Source organism: Pygocentrus nattereri, chromosome 17 (assembly GCF_015220715.1).
Source record: "Pygocentrus nattereri isolate fPygNat1 chromosome 17, fPygNat1.pri, whole genome shotgun sequence".
In the NCBI taxonomy this organism is placed as follows: domain Eukaryota; kingdom Metazoa; phylum Chordata; class Actinopteri; order Characiformes; family Serrasalmidae; genus Pygocentrus; species Pygocentrus nattereri.
The window spans coordinates 38,987,021-39,007,973 of NC_051227.1; the positions used below are offsets into that span (position 1 = coordinate 38,987,021).

General features: G+C 43.2%; 1 protein-coding gene across 2 annotated transcripts in view; it reads left to right on the forward strand.

The window, feature by feature from the left end:
• Positions 1–16,771, forward strand: part of hip1 (huntingtin interacting protein 1) — a 49,450-nt gene extending 32,679 nt beyond the window's left edge. For both annotated transcript variants that reach the window (XM_017724519.2, XM_017724521.2), the window contains exons 15-31: positions 1,243–1,331; positions 1,675–1,791; positions 2,636–2,737; positions 5,076–5,270; positions 5,400–5,547; positions 6,467–6,553; positions 8,138–8,245; positions 8,927–9,063; positions 9,583–9,693; positions 9,912–9,970; positions 10,221–10,314; positions 10,928–11,028; positions 11,113–11,218; positions 11,348–11,471; positions 12,847–12,908; positions 13,030–13,147; positions 14,180–16,771. In XM_017724519.2, the coding sequence (XP_017580008.1) occupies positions 1,243–1,331; positions 1,675–1,791; positions 2,636–2,737; positions 5,076–5,270; positions 5,400–5,547; positions 6,467–6,553; positions 8,138–8,245; positions 8,927–9,063; positions 9,583–9,693; positions 9,912–9,970; positions 10,221–10,314; positions 10,928–11,028; positions 11,113–11,218; positions 11,348–11,471; positions 12,847–12,908; positions 13,030–13,147; positions 14,180–14,190 (1,769 nt within the window). In that variant the 3' untranslated portion in view covers positions 14,191–16,771. The remainder of the gene's footprint in view (positions 1–1,242; positions 1,332–1,674; positions 1,792–2,635; positions 2,738–5,075; positions 5,271–5,399; positions 5,548–6,466; positions 6,554–8,137; positions 8,246–8,926; positions 9,064–9,582; positions 9,694–9,911; positions 9,971–10,220; positions 10,315–10,927; positions 11,029–11,112; positions 11,219–11,347; positions 11,472–12,846; positions 12,909–13,029; positions 13,148–14,179) is intronic.
• Positions 16,772–20,953: the final 4,182 nt, after the last annotated feature.

Here is a 20,953-nt window from a genome sequence, read left to right on the forward strand (position 1 = left end):
TTTTATTTTATTGTTCTGATTTAAAATGTTTGGTTATGAAAAGGTACAAATATCTACATTTCCACTAGGAAAAACTCATGTTGGACCTTAAAACCACTGTTGTACCTTTGAGGGTACACATACATTGTTTGTACCTTGATGAAGGAATCATGTACCTGCATGGTACCTTTATTTCTAACTGTGTAGCTTGTAACTCATTCATATTTACAACGGGGAACAATGAACACTCAACTTTTGGTGTTTCACAAGGCTGCATTCAGACTGCAGAGCAGATCTTTGTGGGCGGGAAGTTCAACACCACATCACAATAAATGGATAGACTAAAGAAACCAGCACACTTTTCCTCTGAGGTTGAACATTTTTCAGTTTGATCCCTGAAGATCTGTGGCAGAAAAAAACATGTTTTGTGGTGGAATGAATGGAGTCTGAGGACTCCACATCCTGCCCCAGGATATAATAGCCGCGCAATATGCTCCGCTGGCTGAAGAGCAATGTTTTGCATTAGTGACACTGTGTCCTCGTTAGCATGCTGCATCAACAGGTTCCCACTTAAAGCTTTTATTTTTTTCTTTTAACTGAGCCTTTTTACCTTTTTAGAAGTGATTGAGAGATTGCCCTGCCTCTCTGGTTTCTCAGTGGCTTAGCACTCAGCTAAAAGGCTCCATTACTGGTCTCTAGTCAAACAAACTGTTATTGGTCACTAATACCTGTAAACTGCATTAATTAGGGATGCACCAATATAGGAATTGTGGGCCAATGTGTGCATTTAATATTTACATATCTGTGAATGATACATTCATAAAATGTAGAAATTTGGACTCGAATCACCTGCTCTTTTGAACTAAATAGATATGTGCATCATCAAGTGTTTGATGTCTTGCTTTTTTGGTGATTATTTGCTGATGCATGTATTATTCTGATATCGTCTCTCTTCTTCTATGAATGGCTGCAAAATTTACTCACACAAACTGACGTCTAGTCTGTAGTTGATCATTTGAGACAGCTCCATATTTTTTGCGCTTACCCTGTGTGTAGGAGAGAGAGAGTAAGTGCTAAAGTGCTCCATTTCTCGCACCGTGATTTCTTCAGACATGCAAGCTCGGTCTCGTTCCACTGGCCTTTTGCACCCTGTCATTTCTGTTCACTGTGGTAATAGCTTGGCACCAGTTTGTTGTCATTGTGGGTTAGTTTCAAATGGTTTGGCACAAAAAGCATATTTAAGAAGATATTTTGTGTGTGCAGGGAAGGCCCAGGCCAACGAGCAGCGCTACACTAAGCTAAAGGAGAAGTACACTGAGCTGGTCCAGAGCCATGCTGATCTGCTGAGGAAGGTAAACAGCTATGGATTCTCCTCCACATAGGGCTGATATACCTACAGCATATCTTACTCAGACTTTACTGGTTCCTCAGAAGAGGTTGGTGCAGGTAACCAAACTGAGTTAGAGTGCATGTCTTTACTCTTCCCCTTCCAGCTCCGTTTCTCTGACGGTTGCAAGCTGGCAGACGCTTCTTTTGTGCCACACTTCTGGCGTCTCTCTCACAAACAAACAGTGAAGAACTGTACTTGGGAGTGGATCTAGGCCAGAAGAGCCAAGTTTCTTCTGTAGGGGGAGCTAATGTGTGTGTGTGTGTGTGTGTGTGTGTGTGTGTGTGTGTGTGTGTGTGTGTGTGCAGAACGCAGAAGTGACTCGGCAGATGACGGTGGCCCGTGCAGCCCAGGATGAGGTAGAGAACGTGAAGAGGGAGATGCAGGAGAAGCTGAAGACCGCCCAGGAGGCCGCCAACCAACAGGTTTCACATGCGCGCACACACCAGCTCTGCTTTTCCCAGCATGTCCACTCCCTTTGTCTGTCCATAGTGTCCTTGTATGCATGTACAGTCCTGGACAAAAGTCAGAGACCAACCTTCATTTATTTAATTTCCAGTCAAAATGGCTTTTAAGTACAAGTTATTAATTTTTCAGGTGATATTTTTGAGTTTTGGTAAGATTTCATTTAAATAATGAAGAGGAAAGTCAAAGGCAAATAATTGGGAAAAAAAGAAGTCTCCAAAACTGGATTTCAAAAAGTTATTTATAAATATAGAAAGGAGAGAAAACGGGACTCCTACCCACCATGCAGGACGTGCAGACCATCAAAGCTGTCACCAGCCATTCTCCATTCTTGCTTCAGATCTGATGAAGGTTCTCTGGTGTTTCTGTCCGTCCTTCCGCTGTGAGATGACGACTCAGCACGATGAGTCTAGAAGCATGTGTAGCTGTCAAGAGGCCCTTACTGAGAAAAGGAAACATACAAAAAAGAAGGAAATTGTCTAATCCAGCAAAAAACCTGAATGTGTCCTAAAAAGAATGGAAGCTGTAATAAAGGCGAAGGATGGACGCATTAAATAGACACTTTTTTTTATCATGTTTAGTTGTTAAGATGTCTCTGTGGTTTTCTGTAAAATGTTTCTGCTTTTTCCGATGTTGAAAAGTGAACTGCTTGGTCTGTATTGGCTGTTTTGACTGGAAATTATGTAAATAAAGGGAGGTCTTTGAATTTTGCACAGTACTGTATGTTTTACACAAACCCTCTGTGTGTGTGTGTGTGTGTGTGTGTGTGTGTGTGTGTGTGTGTGTGTGTGTGTGTGTGTGTAGGAAAGATCCCAAGCAGAGCAGCTCCAAGCCCTGCAGGCTGACCTTGTGACCAGCAGGACAGAACTAGAGTCCCTCAAAACCAGCATGGCCTCTTCCCAAAAGGTGGTACCCTCTTTCCACCCCTCCTCTCACATCCCTTGATCATTTCCTTTCACCAGACTCTCTCTTCTTCTGTACTCTTCCCCTAAGCTCTCTGAGTCCCATTTAGCTCTCCGCTCATAATAGTGCTCTCGTTGAGCCTCCCCCGCTCTCTAAGACAGCAGCAGTAATAGGCGCTGACACTAACGCCCTCTCTTTCGTCTGAGGGGATTATCGGCAGAATCCTCGTCGGTAGCACACGCTGCCGAATTACCTGAGGGTGTGTCGTGTGTGTGTGTGTGTGTGTGTGTGTGTGTGTAGGCAGGCCAGTGACTGAACCAAATAACTACATTTTTATGCTTTTGTGATGGAAGAGCTTATTTGCTTCTGTTGCATTTGGCATGAGAATGGTGCGCTGTAATACTAGTGTAGAGCAAAAGTCCATCAGCCCAGAATGTTTGTCTGAATTTTGCATGTTTAATTTTGTGCTGGAGCTGCAAAGCTAATGTAGCTAAGAGTGGAAGCTTGAATTTTATCTGAACTTTTGTCCAGTTGTATCGATAACGGTATGTTTTACAGGATCAGAAACTATAAAGTGTAGTCAGTTTAAGATTACTCAACTTCAGAACGTAGTCCGAGTCAGGTGTGTGATCATTAGACATGCAGTGTGCAGTGCTAATTGGTGGCAATACGCTTCTATTGGTTGTTAGTTTTATTAACCTTGTTACTCTAGTGAAGAAACATAAAGAGCGTAATTCAAATACGTCTTGGCTGGTCAGCTACGTTTGATAAAGATGGAAAATTATGTACATTTTGAAGACAGAACCTCAAGTCTAGTGGTCTTTGTCATCCCTCAATATAACTTGTATACATTGGAACGAAATGTCCTCCTTCAGGCCCCATGGTACAGCACACAACAGCAGCACATTACACTGGACCACACTGAGGGCAGATACTGTAGAAAAGCAGTGGTGGACAGTAACTGAGTATCTGAGTAAATGTAATTGGTTTCTGTACTTTAGTATTTTTTGGTGTATCTGTACTGAAGTTTCTCCGTTCTGGGCGACTTTTTCCTTTCACTCCACTACATTTCAGAGTCTAATATCCGACTTTTTCCTCCTACATTTTGAGAAATCTGTGGTTCCTTTTGGTTTCTGTGTGTATAAAAACGTAACATGTCAAAACGAAAGAAGCGCAAAGCCAGAGCACCAATCAGGGCCCAGCGGTCACTTTGTTTAGAGCTGGTTTTGACCTGTTGGTCATACCGACCCAGTGCAGCACGCGGTTCAACGTCAGCGCAGCAGCGTAAAACTTTGGGAGAGTCTGTTCAACATAAATGATGAACTAACCTAACTTTGTGTAAATAGAGCTCAATATAGAAATATGTCCACATATGCAGTCGAGACTGACGCGGCTTTTTTCTGAATTTCTACAAACACCATTTCATTTTATAGTAAATGAGTTTGGGCTGGTTGATGTTTATGAACAGACGCCTACAGATCAACATAGTAAAGGAGCTCATCTGTGATCCTGAGTTTAAAGCCAGTTTTTATTCAACTTAAACTTGGAACTAAGTTGTAAATAAATCTGAAACTGAAACTTTGCTTGTGTGTAAAAAGTGATTTCAGAGCCACTCGGTTCTCCCTGATGGAAACTGTTTACCTTCAGTGTTTTGTGCTTCTGATCATTTTAATAGACGTCAGCGTCACTAATTAATGACCTTCTATAAAAAGACTGGTTTACCAAGAGAGACGCTGGAGGACTTTCACCTGAAATGAGTTCATGAAGCCAGTCTGGTTATAAAAATGATAACAGGACATCAGAGCCAGAATTACTCTTTTAGTACTTTTACTTTATACTTAAGTACATTTGAAGGGAAATACTTTAGTACTTTTACTCAAGTGGAGGTCTAAAGGGAGGAACTTCTACTTTTACTGGAGTGATATTTTACCTTGGGGGTCTTGACTTTAACTCAACTACATGGTTTGTGTACTTCGTCCACCTCTGTAGAAAAGACAAGCAGTCCCTGTAAGAAAATATTCCTCCACCACTACCATTCCCAACCTCTAATTCCACAACTCCCCACATTTAACCTTAAACTGCAGCTATTTTATAGACTGTTAACTGAGTATGCAAATTGCGTTATTGGCACAGCACCGTCTGCGTAGGAACTGCGTGTAGCCACTGAGAGGAGACTGCCTCTCTTTGAAAGCTATCCAACACACACTCTTCTGATTCATGTTGCTCCCTTCTCTTCTCATTTCTGTTGTTTACCTCTGTGGCTAACTGTCATTATGACAGCTCTTGTCTCTTGGGTTTCATTTCTCCTTTTGTGTCTCACCTTGGCTTCTTTTTTCTCCAGTCAAGTGAGGAGCTCAGTGTTCAGGTCGATGCTCTGGGGCTGGAGAAGGTGGGGCTTGTGGAGAGAGTTTCTCAGAAGGAGGTGGAGCTCGCAGGCCTTGGGGAGGAGCTTGAACGTTTGCAGAGCAGTTTAGCCACTGAAAGGGAAAGTGGCAGGAAGGCTGCCGAAGCACTACAGAACCAACTCAATGAGAAGGTAGGCGTGTATGTGCCTGGAACGTGTGGGATTGAGCATTCCAGTTATGTCGTATCCAGTTTTGGTTACTGTTTTCATGGGAGAGGGAGGCTGACTGGGCGTTTTATTTTTCTCTGTTTGTATGTGTAGGAAAGCCGTGAGCAGGCACTGGAGAGCGAGCTGGAGGCCATGCGCTGGGCTGCGCTGCGGGCGGCTCTCGAAGAGGCTGAAAAGATTGTCCAGGACAGTCTGACCCAGCTGGACGAGCCTGCACACATCAGCTGTACCAGCTCAGCCGGTCAGAGCCCAACAAACTCCACCAAATCTCTGATGCCAAAATACTAATAATAATAATAATAAAAAACATCTGTATTAAGCCATTTAGATTAGGTGGACATTTTTGATCACAGCCAGAAATTGATTGGAACAACAAATTGGAACAACTGTTTTTCGACTGCACTTCTGCTCTTTTTGGCTCAACCAAGAATCAAACTGAAGTAGAAAGGTTTATGGTATAGTTGCATTACCTTATTGAGTTGCATCTCTGACCATCTCGTAACACATTATTATGTCTTGAGTCATAGAAATCAAACGTTTTCAAAAATACCAGGGCCTCTGATCACTTCAGAGCTAGATAGGAAGACTAAAGATCCAGGTTAAAATCGGGCTTAACATTGTTGGCCCTGCTTTAGAGAACGGCCGGTCTTTCTGGCACGTTTGAAGCCAGATTGCCAGCAAATTTCCTGACTGTCCAAGAGATACCATACCTGTGCAGTAGGGATGTTGTTAGCCTTGGATCACCAACCTGGAGACTGGTTGGTAATAAACACCAAATATTACAATTTACTACTACTGTTAATGTTATTGTTCACTGTGTTGTTCAATAATAGTCATCGCATTAGAAAAAAGTGTTTGAAATAAAACGACTCAAAAAAATCCAGCCAGATCATCACAAATCAAATCAAAAAAAAAAAATCAGAAAATGATTGAATCACGTGTCTTATTTGTTCCCTTATAATTACCACCTGCCCCCTTCTTTCCTTTTTCACTACACTCGTTTTCTTGCTCAAAGAATATACAATTGCAGGAAATATGTTCTCTGACTGGGCATGAATACGTCTCTGACCGTCTCTGAGAGAAAACAGATGGCCTGCTGGACTGCTCACTTCATCTCTCTGCTGCTTTCATTTTCATTAACTCACTCTTTCTCTGTCTAGATTACCTTATGTCTAGATGTCAGGCTGCTCTAGACTGTGTTGACCGATTACAGCTCGCCAGGGACAGCTTTGTGTCCAACAACGCCGGTGAGTTATGCTCATCTACCTACATACACGTCCAAAAGTATCAACAAACCCCTTCTAATTAGTGAGTTCGGTTATTTTAAGGCGACGCTCATTGCTGACAAAGGAACACGCGTAGCTTGTATAGTTTCCATAGATCAATGCCAAGTTTGAGCTAGAGGGGTGTAAATTATAGGTGTGGAGCAGTGAAGCTGCATTCCACGACGTGATGGAGCTCAATTTTTGTGACAGTCCTCACAGCAGTGTTCCAACATCTACTGTAAAGCCTTTTCAGAAATAGAGGTTGTTACTGAAGCAAAGGGGGCAAATTCCCTATTAATACACTTTGTTTTGCAAGAAATGGATGAGCCAGTGCTACAACCTTTGGATTTACACTCACTGAACACTTCTTTTTAGGAACACCTGTACACCTACTCATTCATGCAATTTTCTAATCAGCCAATCATGTGGCAGCAGTGTAGTGCTTAAAACTATGCAGACGCAGGCCAGAAACCTCATGCAGTGTTCACATCAACCATCAGAATGGGGGAAAAATATGATCTCTCTGATTGTGACCATGGCATAATTGTTGGTGCCAGATGAGCTGGTCTGATCTTGGGATTTTAACGCACAGCAGTCTCTAGACTTAACGCCAGGTGGTGCAGTGAAATATAAAACATCCAGTGAGCTGCAGATCTGTGGAGGGAAGTGCTGTGTTGAGAAGAAAGATCGAAGGAGACTGGCCGGATTGATTTGAACAGACAGACTACTATAACTCAAATACCCAAGCAGAAAAGCATCTTTGAATGCACAACACGTTGAGTCTTGAGGCGGATGGGCTACAACAGCAGAAGACCATGGTGGGTTCCACTTCGGTCAACGAAGAACAGAAAGCTGAGGCTGCAGTGGACACAGGCTCACCAAAATTAGACAGTCGAAGATGTAGCCTGGTCTGATTTTATCTCTCTTTCTGCTGAGGCACACAGATGGTAGGGTCATAGTTTGGTGCCAACAGCACCAATCCATGGAACCAACCTGCCTTGTGTCAGTAGTCCAGGCTGGTAGAGGTGGTGCAATGTGTGAGGAATGTTTTCTGGGCACACTGAGGGCCAGGTACCACCAATCATTGCTTGAATGAATGTCACTTCCGGTGGTTACTTACAAACTCAAACGGGTTTCATGAAATAATAGTGAGCTCATATAAGTTCAGTGGACTTCCCCGGTCTGAATCCAGTAGAACATCTTTAGAAAGTGCGATAGAATGGGCGATTTGCGGCATGAAGTGCTCGTGAGGAATCTTCATGAATTGCGTGATGCAGTCATATCGTCATAGACCAGAATCTCAAAGGAATGTTTTGTGGAATCTATGCCACAAATAGATGAGGCTATGTTGAAAGCAAAAGGAAGCCCAACCTAATTAATATGGTATCCGAATAAAGTGCTTGACGAATGTGTAGCGTACCTCAGCAATAGATATGCAGCACTTGAGCTTCCAGCTCTTGAGTTAGAATTAGCATTCATTACATTTAAAGCTTTTTCGAATGAAACAGACAGAATAAAATGAACACGTTTATGTTGGTCATTGACTGTGTTTTGTGTTTGTGATAGGTGTGGCAGAGCTGGTGCGGGCTGTGGCTCAGTTTGCCCACCTGGTTGGTGATACCATTGTGCAGGGCAGCGCCACTGCCCACATGGTGCCGGTGGATCAGGCTGACGGTGAGTCTAGTATTAATAATGTAGTATTAAAGTCAGCTAAATTAGTTTTGACCTATTTTCTGGAAAAGGTCTGTCCGGAAAGCAGTAAGTGACTGACTTATGCTTAAAAACCTCACAATAAAATCGGATTTGAAATTCGTTTTTTGAATTTTTGAAATTCAGTTATTCCAACAGATAGCACACACACATCAAGGGCTACTGTAGTTGTGTGACTCGGTTAATCGGATAAGTCAGGAATGATTTACAGTTGGTAATCAGAGTTGCTCTGTGGCTCAGTAACACAAACTACCAACCACACCATTATAAATAGTTAATGATACAAAAATATGAACAACTAATGAGGCGTACACAACTCACTGTTTTGCCGGTGAGCAAACACAGATGAGCAAGAAATCTGTGTTGTCTGGATACGTGTCCATATTAGGAGACAGATGGCATGTCGGACTGCTCTGTCGCTCTCCTTCTCAATGTGCAGATCTTTTCTTTTATTCATTTTAATTGTTTTAACAGGACCCTCTTTGAGGTTGACTTTACAAGAGTGTACTGGCCAAGATGGTCAGCAGCACTTATGACAATCAACTTCCCAACCTACAAATAAGCACACTTTGCACAGTGTATTAAAGAATAAATAACCAGACATTTTTTTTACCTCTGTGTGTGCATCTTTGTGTGTGTGTGTAGCGCTGACCTCCAGTGTGAAGGCGTGTGGCGCTGAGGCCATGGCCCTGCTGAGTCAGCTGAAGGAGCAGGGCACTCTGGGCACGGCGGAGAGCAGCAGGCTGAAGACAGCCCTGGAGGGAGTGCTGGCCACAGCGGAGGTGGGATTGCCCTGTGGGCCACACTTATGGCTACTAAAAGGCATCAGTGCCCTCATTTACTCTGCTAAACTCGTTTGTTCTGACACACATTATATATAGTTGGATGAAATGCCATCCCCTGCCAAATTACGGTGACTAAGTGAAAATAAGTTAACACACTTAAATAAGGCCTTCAGCTATTAGCCCTTAGTTTAACATATCAACAAATAATATAGATTTAATATATAAAATGTTATGGATGGTGTTAATGTAGCCAACAAGTAATATTATGTACCCCACTTTATTATGAACTGTGCAAACTGCATGTGTTTCTCCGTGTGTGCTACATGGTTTCTAACACTGTATATGATTTTAATGTTGTATAATTAACTATTATAAAAATGGACAGCAGTATGCGGCATAGCTAAAACTGCAGTGTCCATCTTAAAGCCTAAGTTACCAGTGTGTAAAATCAGAACTGTTGGTTTAATTATGACGCATAGTATTTTCATATTTCTCTCTCCCTTCATCTGAGAGCAGAAGCTGCGTCCACGAGGTTTGGAGCTGCAGCAAGGAGAGCTGGGAGATCTGGTGGAGCAGGAGATGGCTGCCACCTCGGCAGCTGTGGAGTCTGCCGCCGCCAGAATAGAGGTAAACAGAGATTTTAGTCCCTGACAGATCAGAACACTTGCATGCCAAAATCTTAACAACCTTAATTTATTCAGTGCCTCTGTGTCTGTCACCCCACCTGTTTATGCTTCGTCTTATTTCCAGTAGTATTGTTAGTATTGCCTCGCCAAATTTTTTGTAGACCACATGAAATTGAATTTTGCATGCGATTAAATTTAGTTTTCTCCCCCCCTTAACAGGAAATGCTTAACAAGTCCCGAGCAGTGGACACTGGCGTTAAAATGGAAGTGAATGAAAGGTAACCCAACAAACTGACATGAACCAGAAGATTTAAACTTACTGTTTTTTTTTTTTCTGCCTGTCTCCGGATATAAACATGTCTCGAACAAACACTTTGATGATTTGAAGCTTGACATAAACCCAGATTAGTTAAGTGCCTTTGGAGCTAAAGGCATGGCTCTCTGACCTTCTGAGAAGTGGAGAGGATCTGAGAGAACGTGTGGAGCAGTGGAGGAATTAAACTGAGTCCTCTCTGTCGCCCCCTGCAGGATTCTGGCCTCTTGCACAGAGCTCATGCAGGCCATCAAAGTGCTGATACTAGCCTCTAAAGACCTGCAGCGGGACATCGTGGAGAGCGGCAGGGTGAGTGTGGGGCTTTGGCTGTCTGTGATCAACACTGCAGTCGTAGCGTATGGATGGTACAAAACGGGGCAGATTTAACATGCTGGTCAGATGAAATGAGGTTATTACTGTGGTATGTGTTTTAAAGACCCCCTGCACCCAAAAGTAATTTATTGACTTGGTTGTAATTTTGAAAATCTCAATAAAATAAGTCATTATTTTGACCTAATGTGTCACAGTCTGAACCTGAAACAGAGAAAGATGAAAAACCTGGTTTCCATGCAAAACGTATGTGAGACGTTTATATTGCACTGCTCGTGTGGTAATTATGAAATTGCTTAGTAAATAACCTGAATTGGCCACCCCTGCCAGCGGATTTGGAAAGCGGAGGTTGCGCTTGAACGTTCATAAATCTGGGCGTTCTTAATGAGTGTTATGATTTTGGGACACCGCAGTGACATTTTTAGTAGTTGCTTATAAAAATAATTGATTATATTAATTTAGTTAAAAAGTAATACATATTGTTAATATTAAACGATTTATTATTCGATGCAGATCATTTTTATGGTTTGAACGATGACTTCAGGGGTGCTTTAATAAGTTCTAACTATAAACCTTCAACTTTGATCTTCAGGGGGCCGCATCTATAAAAGAGTTCTATGCCAAGAATTCCCGCTGGACCGAAGGCCTCATCTCCGCTTCCAAGGCTGTCGGCTGGGGTGCCACTGTGATGGTGTAAGTTGTGTGTGAGAGTTTTGAGTTCGACCTGCGTGATTTTTTTTTTTCTTTTTTTTCCTGAATGCATGTCTCTTTCTTCAGTGATGCAGCTGATCTGGTGGTGCAGGGTAAGGGCAAATTTGAGGAGCTGATGGTGTGCTCACATGAAATTGCAGCCAGCACAGCTCAGCTCGTTGCAGCATCAAAGGTACAAACTTGGTATTGAACACTGCCTGTCCAGCTTACAGAAGCTTACAGAGCTGATTTTAGAATCTCAGACAAGTACAAAGCTGATATAACGAGTTTTGTTTTTGTGTGTTCCCTCTCCGTCATGCAGGTGAAGTCTGACAAGGACAGTCCAAATCTCGCTCGACTGCAGCAGGCCTCTAGAGGGGTCACCCAGGCAACTGCAGGGGTTGTTGCTTCAACCAAGTCGGGCAAATCCCAGATCGAAGAGACTGGTGAGTGTGTGAGTGTGTGTGTGTGTGTGTGTGTGTGTGTGTGTGTGAACACACACAGTTTTTTTCCCTCTCTTTTCCCCTCTCTATTTATATGTTTGAGCTTATTTGAAACTGGCAGTGGGCGGAGAGACTACAGTTGGGCTCCCGCTGACCTCCACAGTTACTTCGTCCCTGTTCCACATTTAACCACAGTCCATGGAAACTGGTTTTGCCAGGCCTCTAGAGAGGACGACATCTCTCTCCGTTTCTCTCTCACACATGCTTACACACTCTCTCTCTCTCTCTCTAACACATATACATGCGAACAGAAGAGCAGAATAACTGAGGAAATGTCCGTATCAATGCGTTACTCTGTTTAAAGCTGAAAAGGAACCAGTGGTGATTCTCAGGTGTTGAAACTTAAACACACAAGCGTATTTCATCACTTCACATCTCTGACAACTGTTTGTCACTTCTTGCTTTCGTTCCATCTTTTTTCAGCATACAGACATTTGAAGTGGCCCGCCAGTTAGTGCTGGAAGTCCTTTTCTTTATTTTTTCAGTCGTAAATTGGTGACGTGTAAACATGGATGCTTCCCACTCTTTTTATTGTACTGTACATTTATTGAACAACAGTTAGTTTTCCTTTTTTCATAAATACAGCAAGCAAAATTTATTTATATAGCGCTTTTTACAACAGGTGTTGTCACAAAGCAGCTTTACAGAACAATCAGTATTACAGAGAGAAGAGAAAAGAAGAGAGAAACTCCGGGTCCGAGCCCCCATGAGCATCTCCAGCGGCGACGGTGGCCAGGAAAAACTCCCTAAAAGAGGAAGAAACTTTGAGAGGAACCAAGACTCAGAAGGGGAACCCGTCCTCCTACGGTCGACACCGGACAGCAAACATTATTAGCATGAAGTTTTATAGTAAAGTGGGACAAGAGAAGATCTGAGGGTGAGGACTGCACAGCGCTGTACAGCAAGAAGCTCAGTGGTGGTCAAACCGGTCCAGAAGGCTGGTGAGCAGCGGCACCCGATCAAGACAGAAGAGGCAGCAGCATCAGACGCACAGGATGGGCAGCTGATCAGCTCGGCAAAGGAAAGAAAGACACATGAGCATAGCAATTATTTCCATAGTAATCCCTAACCAGCTCATATTCACTCAGAAGCAGAACGTTTTTCTATCGGTGCATCTGTAACATTAGCATCATAGCTTTGTGTACAAAACAGCGGTTCATGCTGGGCACATGACCGATGATCGCTGTCTGGATTGTCTTATCTGGGCTAAGCAGTCATGTGTTGCTTCACAGTGTGGATTCCTGCTGTGTTCATTTCCATTTCTGTACTATGATGATTATACAGCTGCTTATATTATTCCTCTCTTTTGCCATTTCAGACACCATGGACTTCTCCAGTATGACACTTACCCAGATCAAGAGGCAAGAGATGGACTCTCAGGTAATATATGTATATAATAATAATAGTAATAGTAAAAAGTGTGGGTCTCTCTTTCTGCCTGTCTCTGCGTGTTGTGTATGTGCCCGTGCAGGCAGGCCTAACCCTCTCATGCGCTCTACAGGTGCGTGTACTGGAGCTAGAGACGTGGCTGCAGAAAGAGAGGGAGCGCCTCGGTGAGCTGAGGAAGAAGCATTATGAGCTGGCTGGCGTAGCCGAAGGCTGGGGCGAGGAGGACGAGGGTGAGGCCTTCATCCTGCTCAAACTCTCAACATAATCGCCACTTAATCAATCAGTTGTCAAGTAATTGTACATCATATCGTTTCAGCACAGTTGTATACATACAGTGCTGTGCAAGTCCTGCCATGAATGTAGTTTATATCCTCCCGAAGATGTTCTTAATGTAGGGTTGACCGTGCCGTTATGTAATAGACCAGTGGGTGGACCTGTGATGTATATTAGTCTTGAATACGCTATTAAGAGTGTTGTAGAGATTTTGGTGGTTTGAGTTTTGACTTGCTCTTCATTCATCTGGGCTGTAATTGCCTGCTTGTAAAAATACTAGTGATGCACTGAAATCAAAGTTCTTGGGCCAAAACCGAAAATCAAATTCAAGACACGCCAGAACAAAAACTGGAAGAAGGTTTAAGTTGTGTTTTTTATGCTTTTGAATAAATGTGCTCTATAAAAACTACAAGTTAATGAAGAAATATTTGCTTTCCATAGGACAAAACTAAACTGACGACAGACAAAAACACAAAGGCTATAGAAGTGCAGGTCGTCACCAAAGTTGGGTGAAATGTTTTGGTGGTCAAAATTTCAGGGCTTATAAAAAACCACTGATACAGTATAAATTAACAAGAAATCTCGTTTTGGAAAAGCAAGATATTTTGTGAGCTGGTTAGAAAACCACAGGTTTAGTTGTGATTATAATAAAATGTAGACAAGCTATCTCTATGATTAAAATGGTGACCGTAAATACCGGTAAACTCCAAAGATGTGGGAATGTGTGAGCTAATACACTGATAGAAGATATAAGATCACAGATTATTCCATCTTCTATCGTTTTTTTGTTTGTGTTTATTCTAATGCTATTCCTCAACTGTCACATTTACATGAATCACATTTACACTCAGACTTTTTAAAAAGTCCAAAGAATGACCAGGTCCTTGGAGAGTGCCGCAGGGAGAGAAAGGTAATTAAAGGTGTGGGTGTGTGAGTCTGTTGCATGCATACACACATTCCAGTACCCTCCCTTCTGTCTGTCTCCATAGGAACTGGCTGAGGACCGTCCCGGTGTGCAGCAGCCTGGCCCAGGCTCGTTTTTGCTCTCCACCAGTTACTCTGCTCTCACTCCCCCTACTCGCCCAACGCCTCTCCCTCTTCCCTCCTCATCCTACTGTTCAACTCTCTGTTCTGTCTTTAACCCTAAAATTAAAAGCCAAATGAAAAGGTGCTTTTTTTTTTTTTTTTTTTTTTTTTAACCCTGCTTCTTCTCCTGCCTGCGGAGAGAGGAGACTTCCAGGAGGGCCGAAAGTGGAGATGACCTCGCTCGAGGGGTAGCAAACAGAGCCTCTAAAGCGGTTTAGAACGTTTGCCACACGCCCCAGTGGACAGAGGGAGAACTGCAGCCTCGCTGACCTGGATGTTTCTTTATTTGAGCTTTGTTCCACTCTACTTCCTCCTTCTCCATTCATACCGGCCACTCGCCCCACCACAATTTAGCACAACTCTGAGACAACCCATCCTGGGACGCATCGCACAAGGGCTAGCCGCCACGCCCGCGGGAGTTGTTATTGACACTGTGCCGTGACCTTCTGGGCCTTCAAGCAGCAGCAGCGTGTGAATTTTCACCTCCTCTTCCAGAACTCATTCATCAGTCTGTGGACACCTCCAGGTTGAGGGCTCTACTGACCCCCACAGACCCCAGACCCCCACCACTAGAGAGAGGCTCCTGGCCTGGGCCCATTCTTTTCCAGACTGTTTCCACTCCACCACCCCTTTCTTCCTTTCGACCTCAGCAGTGGCCTTGCTCTGGACTCCGGGCTAGTAGAGAGAGTTGTAGGCCCACAAGATGATGGCCCGTTGTGGACTAACATTTCAAAAACACTAGCAACTGTCTGAGAACTGAACTAAACTCTCGCTCTCTTTCGCTTGCTTAACTTTCTGTGTACTTTGTCTGGTCCGTGTGCTTTTTTTTCTTTCTTTCATTTTCTCTGTTTTTTTAAACTAGTAGTTGTTTTTTTTTTTCTTTTCAATTATGCATCCTAAGCAGTAGTTTCATAAGGAGAAAAAAAAAACCTGACTAGTTGTAAACCATGGGCTTTTAACTGTTTAATAACTCTTTTTAATACGCAGGTCATGTTTTGACTAAGGGAATCACATGAATTCCCTGGTTTCATGTGTACACGTGATCTGTCGGCCATGGCTCGTTTTATCTGATTAAGTCCATGACAGTAAATCGACTGACTGTTTTTGCGACCTCCTTTCTGCAAAAGGAGAACTTTTATGATGAGAGCACCTAGGACACCAATCTCTGTTCTGCTGGAGAACAGTCCCCTTGGAGACCTGGTTAGATCCGGCACCCTCAGATAAAGGTAGTGGAAAGTGGTGTGAAAGCGGCAGCAGTAGGCAGTGGGTTCAGGCTTGGGTTCGTCAAGAGGACCGTTTTCCCAGACCATCATTGGCAGCCTGGAGTTCACACTCTTGTCAAGTGCTGTTATTTCCACCAGTGTGTCTGTTGACTCCTGTTTTCTACTTCCGGTTCCACGTCCACGCGGTCATCAGCACACGGGTGAGGAGAGATATCCGTGCCTTCCAAAGGGAAAAGGGTCAGAGTTCACATTCCCTCAGCAAACCTTTAATGCTTGCAGACTTGATTTTGTTTGCTGTTTTTTTTTTTTGTTTGTTTGTTTGTTTTTGTTTTTTTTAGCGCTCTGTAGCCTGTTTCAGCGAAATCTGGTGAAGAGTACCTTAAGGACAGGGAAAGCGAACCAGCAGGTTGGATTATATTGCTGATTGTGAATTGCGATGCATCTTAGAGCTTCCAACACAGTGCTCTCCAGCTGTATCCAGATAGAGAATGCACAGGAAAGAGAGGGTGAGACGATGGCGAAAGAATGAGAGGAGGCTTGTGAAGAGACGCTAAAGCAATCTAGACCAGATAGCCTTGTAGACCGCCACTGTCTTGTCAGCACAGCCCATAATAGGGCCCTGATACACATAAGCTTGACCCAGGCACAGGAAGTTGCAGTCTTCACTTAACTATGAAACCATGGTTACCTCAGCTCCCCTGCAAGGCAAAGTGAGCAGTCAGACCACCCGAGCTCCTATGAAATGAACAGAAGATCAGACAGAATAGACGATCAGGTGCGATGCCATTAGCCTGGGGTGGGTATACCATGAGTTTTTGTGTGTGTGTGTGTGTGTGTGTGTGTGTGTGTGTGTGTGAAAGCTTTCTATTAGTACCAATATGTCAGTAATAGCTGAGTACGTGTGAGGTTTTTGAGTGAGAAGGCCCAATATGTGTTCCTACGTCTTACCACCTTCACCCTCTCTCGTTGCACTGCTTTGGCTGTTCCGTGAAGTTGTGACACTGGGTATTTAATTTAATTGGTGTGTCCTCACCTCCCATCTCTTGTTGTCTTTATTATTTTGAACGTCTTCCCTCTCCGCTTCGGATTTGTGTCTGTAGTCTTCTACCAGCCTTCCAACTGCCTCTCACTTTAGCCAGTCAGAAAGAGAAACGAAAACTCAATAACATTTTGGAACCTATCTTTGTATGGTGTACTAAAACTACATGTGGGGTTTGTTTTTATTTTTCTTTTCTTTTCTTTTTTTTTTCCAATAAATATTTCAACACATTACTATTAGCTCTTCAGCTTGCCTTCCGTTTACCCCCTCCCCTTCGACGTTTCTCATTTCTATAATTGCTGGGTGCATGCAATGCCCTTATGAAACTAATACGAAGGGCATTATGAAACCCCAGGAATACATCGTCCGAAACGGGGCTGACCATGGATCAAAGCTAGTGGGGAAACCATTCGGTGTAATCACAGTTGCATAATTAGATTTCCATACAGTATTAGCAACACTGGGGTTTGTTGTTTCTGTGTATTGAAATGGGTTTCGAGTGCGCAGACAGAGAAAGATTACGATATGATGTTGAGTAATTCTTTTACAGTGTCAGATTAAGTGCAGCCCTGTTATGCAAGTCTACTTTGTCCAGAACAGAAGTTATTTAACGGCTGCTAGAGGGACTATTTTCTAGAACTAGCTGTGGCCGCCCAAATTCCTCAAATCAAGAAAGGCCCCTGTGACCACCAGGGGGCACCAGCTACCACTCGAACAGCTGAAATGAGAAGAGGTTTATGCCAGAGGAGCATTTCTGATGTGAAGCTGTGCACTAGTCCTGAAACAGAAGGCCATATTTGGTGTGACATTGTAAGGTGTGATGTTTTAAATGTTCAGTGATTATATTACTGTGATAAGCGTTCCATGTTTGGTTAGACTAGGATTGAAGTGGGATTGATTGAAGTGTTCAGTTCTTGTCACCAAAAATATCATAATATATGCGAATATGTTGTGCATCATCACATCACCTCTCACTCGCTGCCGGCAACAGGAGATTCTGTTAAATTGGAAAAATTAATATTTTGATTATAATCACAGCCTTAAATATATGAACATGGTCCCGATCCCTGAGTCGACCAAAACCAGTGTGCACTGGAAATAAACGGGGGTGGGTGCACTAGAAAACTTCACAGGACGAGTTTTAACGCACTTTTATACCACAGAAAGATGCAGATTGGACCTTTCTGGTTTTCATTGCATCGTTTCCCTGTGAATTTAAAGCCACTCTGCAGTTTAAAACCAGGAGCTGCACAAGGAACACTTTATATAAATGACTTGCATATTTATCTAGACACGCGCCCCATCAGCAAGACCATCAGGTGCTTGTCATTGTGAACCCGGCGCTGACCAGTTGGGCTCGTTTATTTCTAAGGGGAGAGACCTCTAAACCAGAAGAAGCGGTCAAAACGGACACAGTTTGTTTTTTTGTTTGTTTGTTTTTCTTTTTCATATTATTCCACGTGCATATCTGCACTGAGAGGCAAAGAATGACGAGTCTGGCATTTTGGTGGTGGAGGTGATTGGCCTGATGTCATGAAAGTGGAGAGAAAAACGGTGAAACTGATTTATTAGGGCAGGATCACATAAACAAACCCTTAAAGCTCTGTTCACAGATAACACAAGCGTTTGCGGCGTTTCCGATGTATTTGCACATCGCTGCTGTCGGAACAAAACCTTGTATCTCCAAAACAGTAACTTCACAGGAGAAGGAAAAAAACATTGCTTTTAATGTAACCCAATGGAACCAGACGTTTGTTTAGTCTGTTCTTCATGAAATGTACATGACGGGTATTTTCAAATTGCGTCAAAGCTGAAAAACGTCAAAAATGGAGATACGAGGTTTTGTTCCGACAACAGCAAGATGTAACTTGGAGTCTTTATCTCACAGTTCTAGGCGACTTTTTGCATTCATTTCGAAAGCCGAGCTGAGGTGCAGGAATTTAAGCTGAGGCCTGCAGCGCATGATGGAACCAGGCCTGCCCTGAGCTTGCTAGAATTACAACACCACCATATGAACTGTAAGGACTGATGGGCTGTGTGATGGATTAGGGACTCCCAGCCTGTCCTTCAGTTTTCCTGAATGCTAGTGAAATCTGATGCATATTACATCTTCGCGGTCATAACAAAATCTTATATGTCCGAGATGGAAACCTTTAAGAAGAAGGCAGCTCGAATTGATTGTGTGTGAATGTAACGCTGATTTGCGATGTTGGAAGTGATTTTGTAGCAGTCGATCAGCTCGTTCGTGAAATGTTGACACGGTGTAAAAGGCATCTGCCGTTTTCAAATAGGAAGGAAATAAGGACTTGGGAGGTTTTGATATGACAGCAATGATGTGAGGCAATGGCTGAAAGGTCTTAATGATGACCAGGTATCTTTCTATTTAATGGAACTGAATGTGGGGTCCCAGACCCGTTTCCCACGAATGAAGGCGAAGGAGGGCGATTGAGGAGTATAGTTCACTGATTTGAGTCCTCGGAGACGCTCACTTGCGCAACAGCCTCCCTACATGCATGCGCTCACACATCTATCCATTGTCTAAATATAGCTATGGGGGTAAATCAGTCTGTATAATCTGAAACAAATGGAGGGATTAACACTAATCCAGAGAGGAAATATGACTCTGGGCCATCAGTTCCTTGACTGACTCAGTGTATATATCCTGACACTGTTAAGATATCTGGTTTATTCTTTATGCAGAGTTTGGTCCTTCTTTTCCGTGTGCAGCATCCTTCCTCATCATTTGCGGCCACATTAATATGTTTGTTTACATCATGAAAGTATTTTGCGTTTTGCCCACATCTTTTTTTTTTTTTTTTGGTGGTGAACTAACAGTAGAGAGTTGCTCGTTCTGCTGCGCTGCTGTATGTTTTTGGCCCCTGAAGCTGAAGCGCGAGCAGATCTTTGTGATTTGTGCCTCTGCACAGCATTAGAGCTGAATACTTACCACACAATTTAGGAGCTCTTACAGCATCAGCGCAGTGCTCTGGGTATAGTGCTGTGCGAAGGCCAGAGACGGGCAAGAATACTTAAATGTGTTTAACACAAAAAACTAAATAACCTCAGAAATACCACGGCTGAGAACAATAAACAATGAAAGTGTTTTTTTTATTATTATTATTATTATTATTATTATTGTTATTAATATTATAAGAGCGTGATGTAGTGTTGTGAACACAATGTGTGTACCACTCACTCTGCAGTTCACACAGTCCATAAATGGAAACTATGCTGTAAAAATATCCTGTTTGATTCTTAGGGATGAAGAGAAACTGGAAGATTGATGACCGTTTTTGATAGAAAAATAATATAATAACAAAGAATCAAGAAAAGCACAGAGGCCTTTCACTGCAGCTTTTACTGCTACTAGTATGCGGCTTGTGATATCCAGTGTTATATTAGATTAAATATTAGATTGACATTGCAAACTTGCTGTACATTTATTCTCCAAGAGAGAGCGCCAATAGGTCTGTTGTGCTAATAGCTGCATGGTGGCGAAGGTCTAAGGCCAGTGGTACTAATGGCAATGGTGCTAGCAGGTCATCCGTTTCATCCGCTCGGGGAAGGGGCCCGAAGCAAAACTGATGTTAGTAAACGTTCTTCTGCGTGTCACGTGCAATTACAGAGTTCCACCAGAGAGGTCTCCAAATCCCCAAATCATACACACTGTAGCTAAAAGTACCGTTGACCATTTTTTCTGAGAGAACGACGTCAACAACAATCTGAAGGCAATAAAATGGACAACTATTTTGTCCATGTTCTTCGATAGAAGGAGTGATGAGCAGCAGTGTGAGGAAATCACACATGGGTGTGCGAAATGATGAATAAGGACATGGTTGATAGCAGAGGCCTTCGAGATCTGTTGAAGTACATTTAGCCAAAGCCATGCAGTTACTTCATTAACTTTTCATTTGGATTTCTTTCAGTCGGAACATGAATGTAGTGTAGTTGTCAGCCCCCCCAGCTTAAACAAACCAGGTGTTTATGTAGAGTGTGTCTAACATGATTTCAGGCCCTTTAATGCAGATGCACACTTACGCCTGGTTCCACAAGGAACCCATCCATTTTCTAAGCTGCTTCTCCCTCAGGGTCGCTGGAGCCTATCCCAACAGTCATCAGGCAGAAGACACCCTGGACAGGTCACCAGTCCATCGCAGGGCAGACAGACACAGACAGTCACTCACTGCATGTCTGCGGACTGTGGGAGGAAACCCACGCAGACCCAGGGAGAACTCCGGTCGCCCGGCCGGGGAATTGAACCCAGGCCCTCCTCGCTGTGAGGCGACAGCACTACCCACCACGGCACCGTGCCGCCCTCCAGAAGGGGCACTTTTTAATATCTAAGTGCATTAATACAGAATTCAGCTGATGTGTGTGCTCATACTTGTACCTACATGGATGCGGAGGTTAAATCA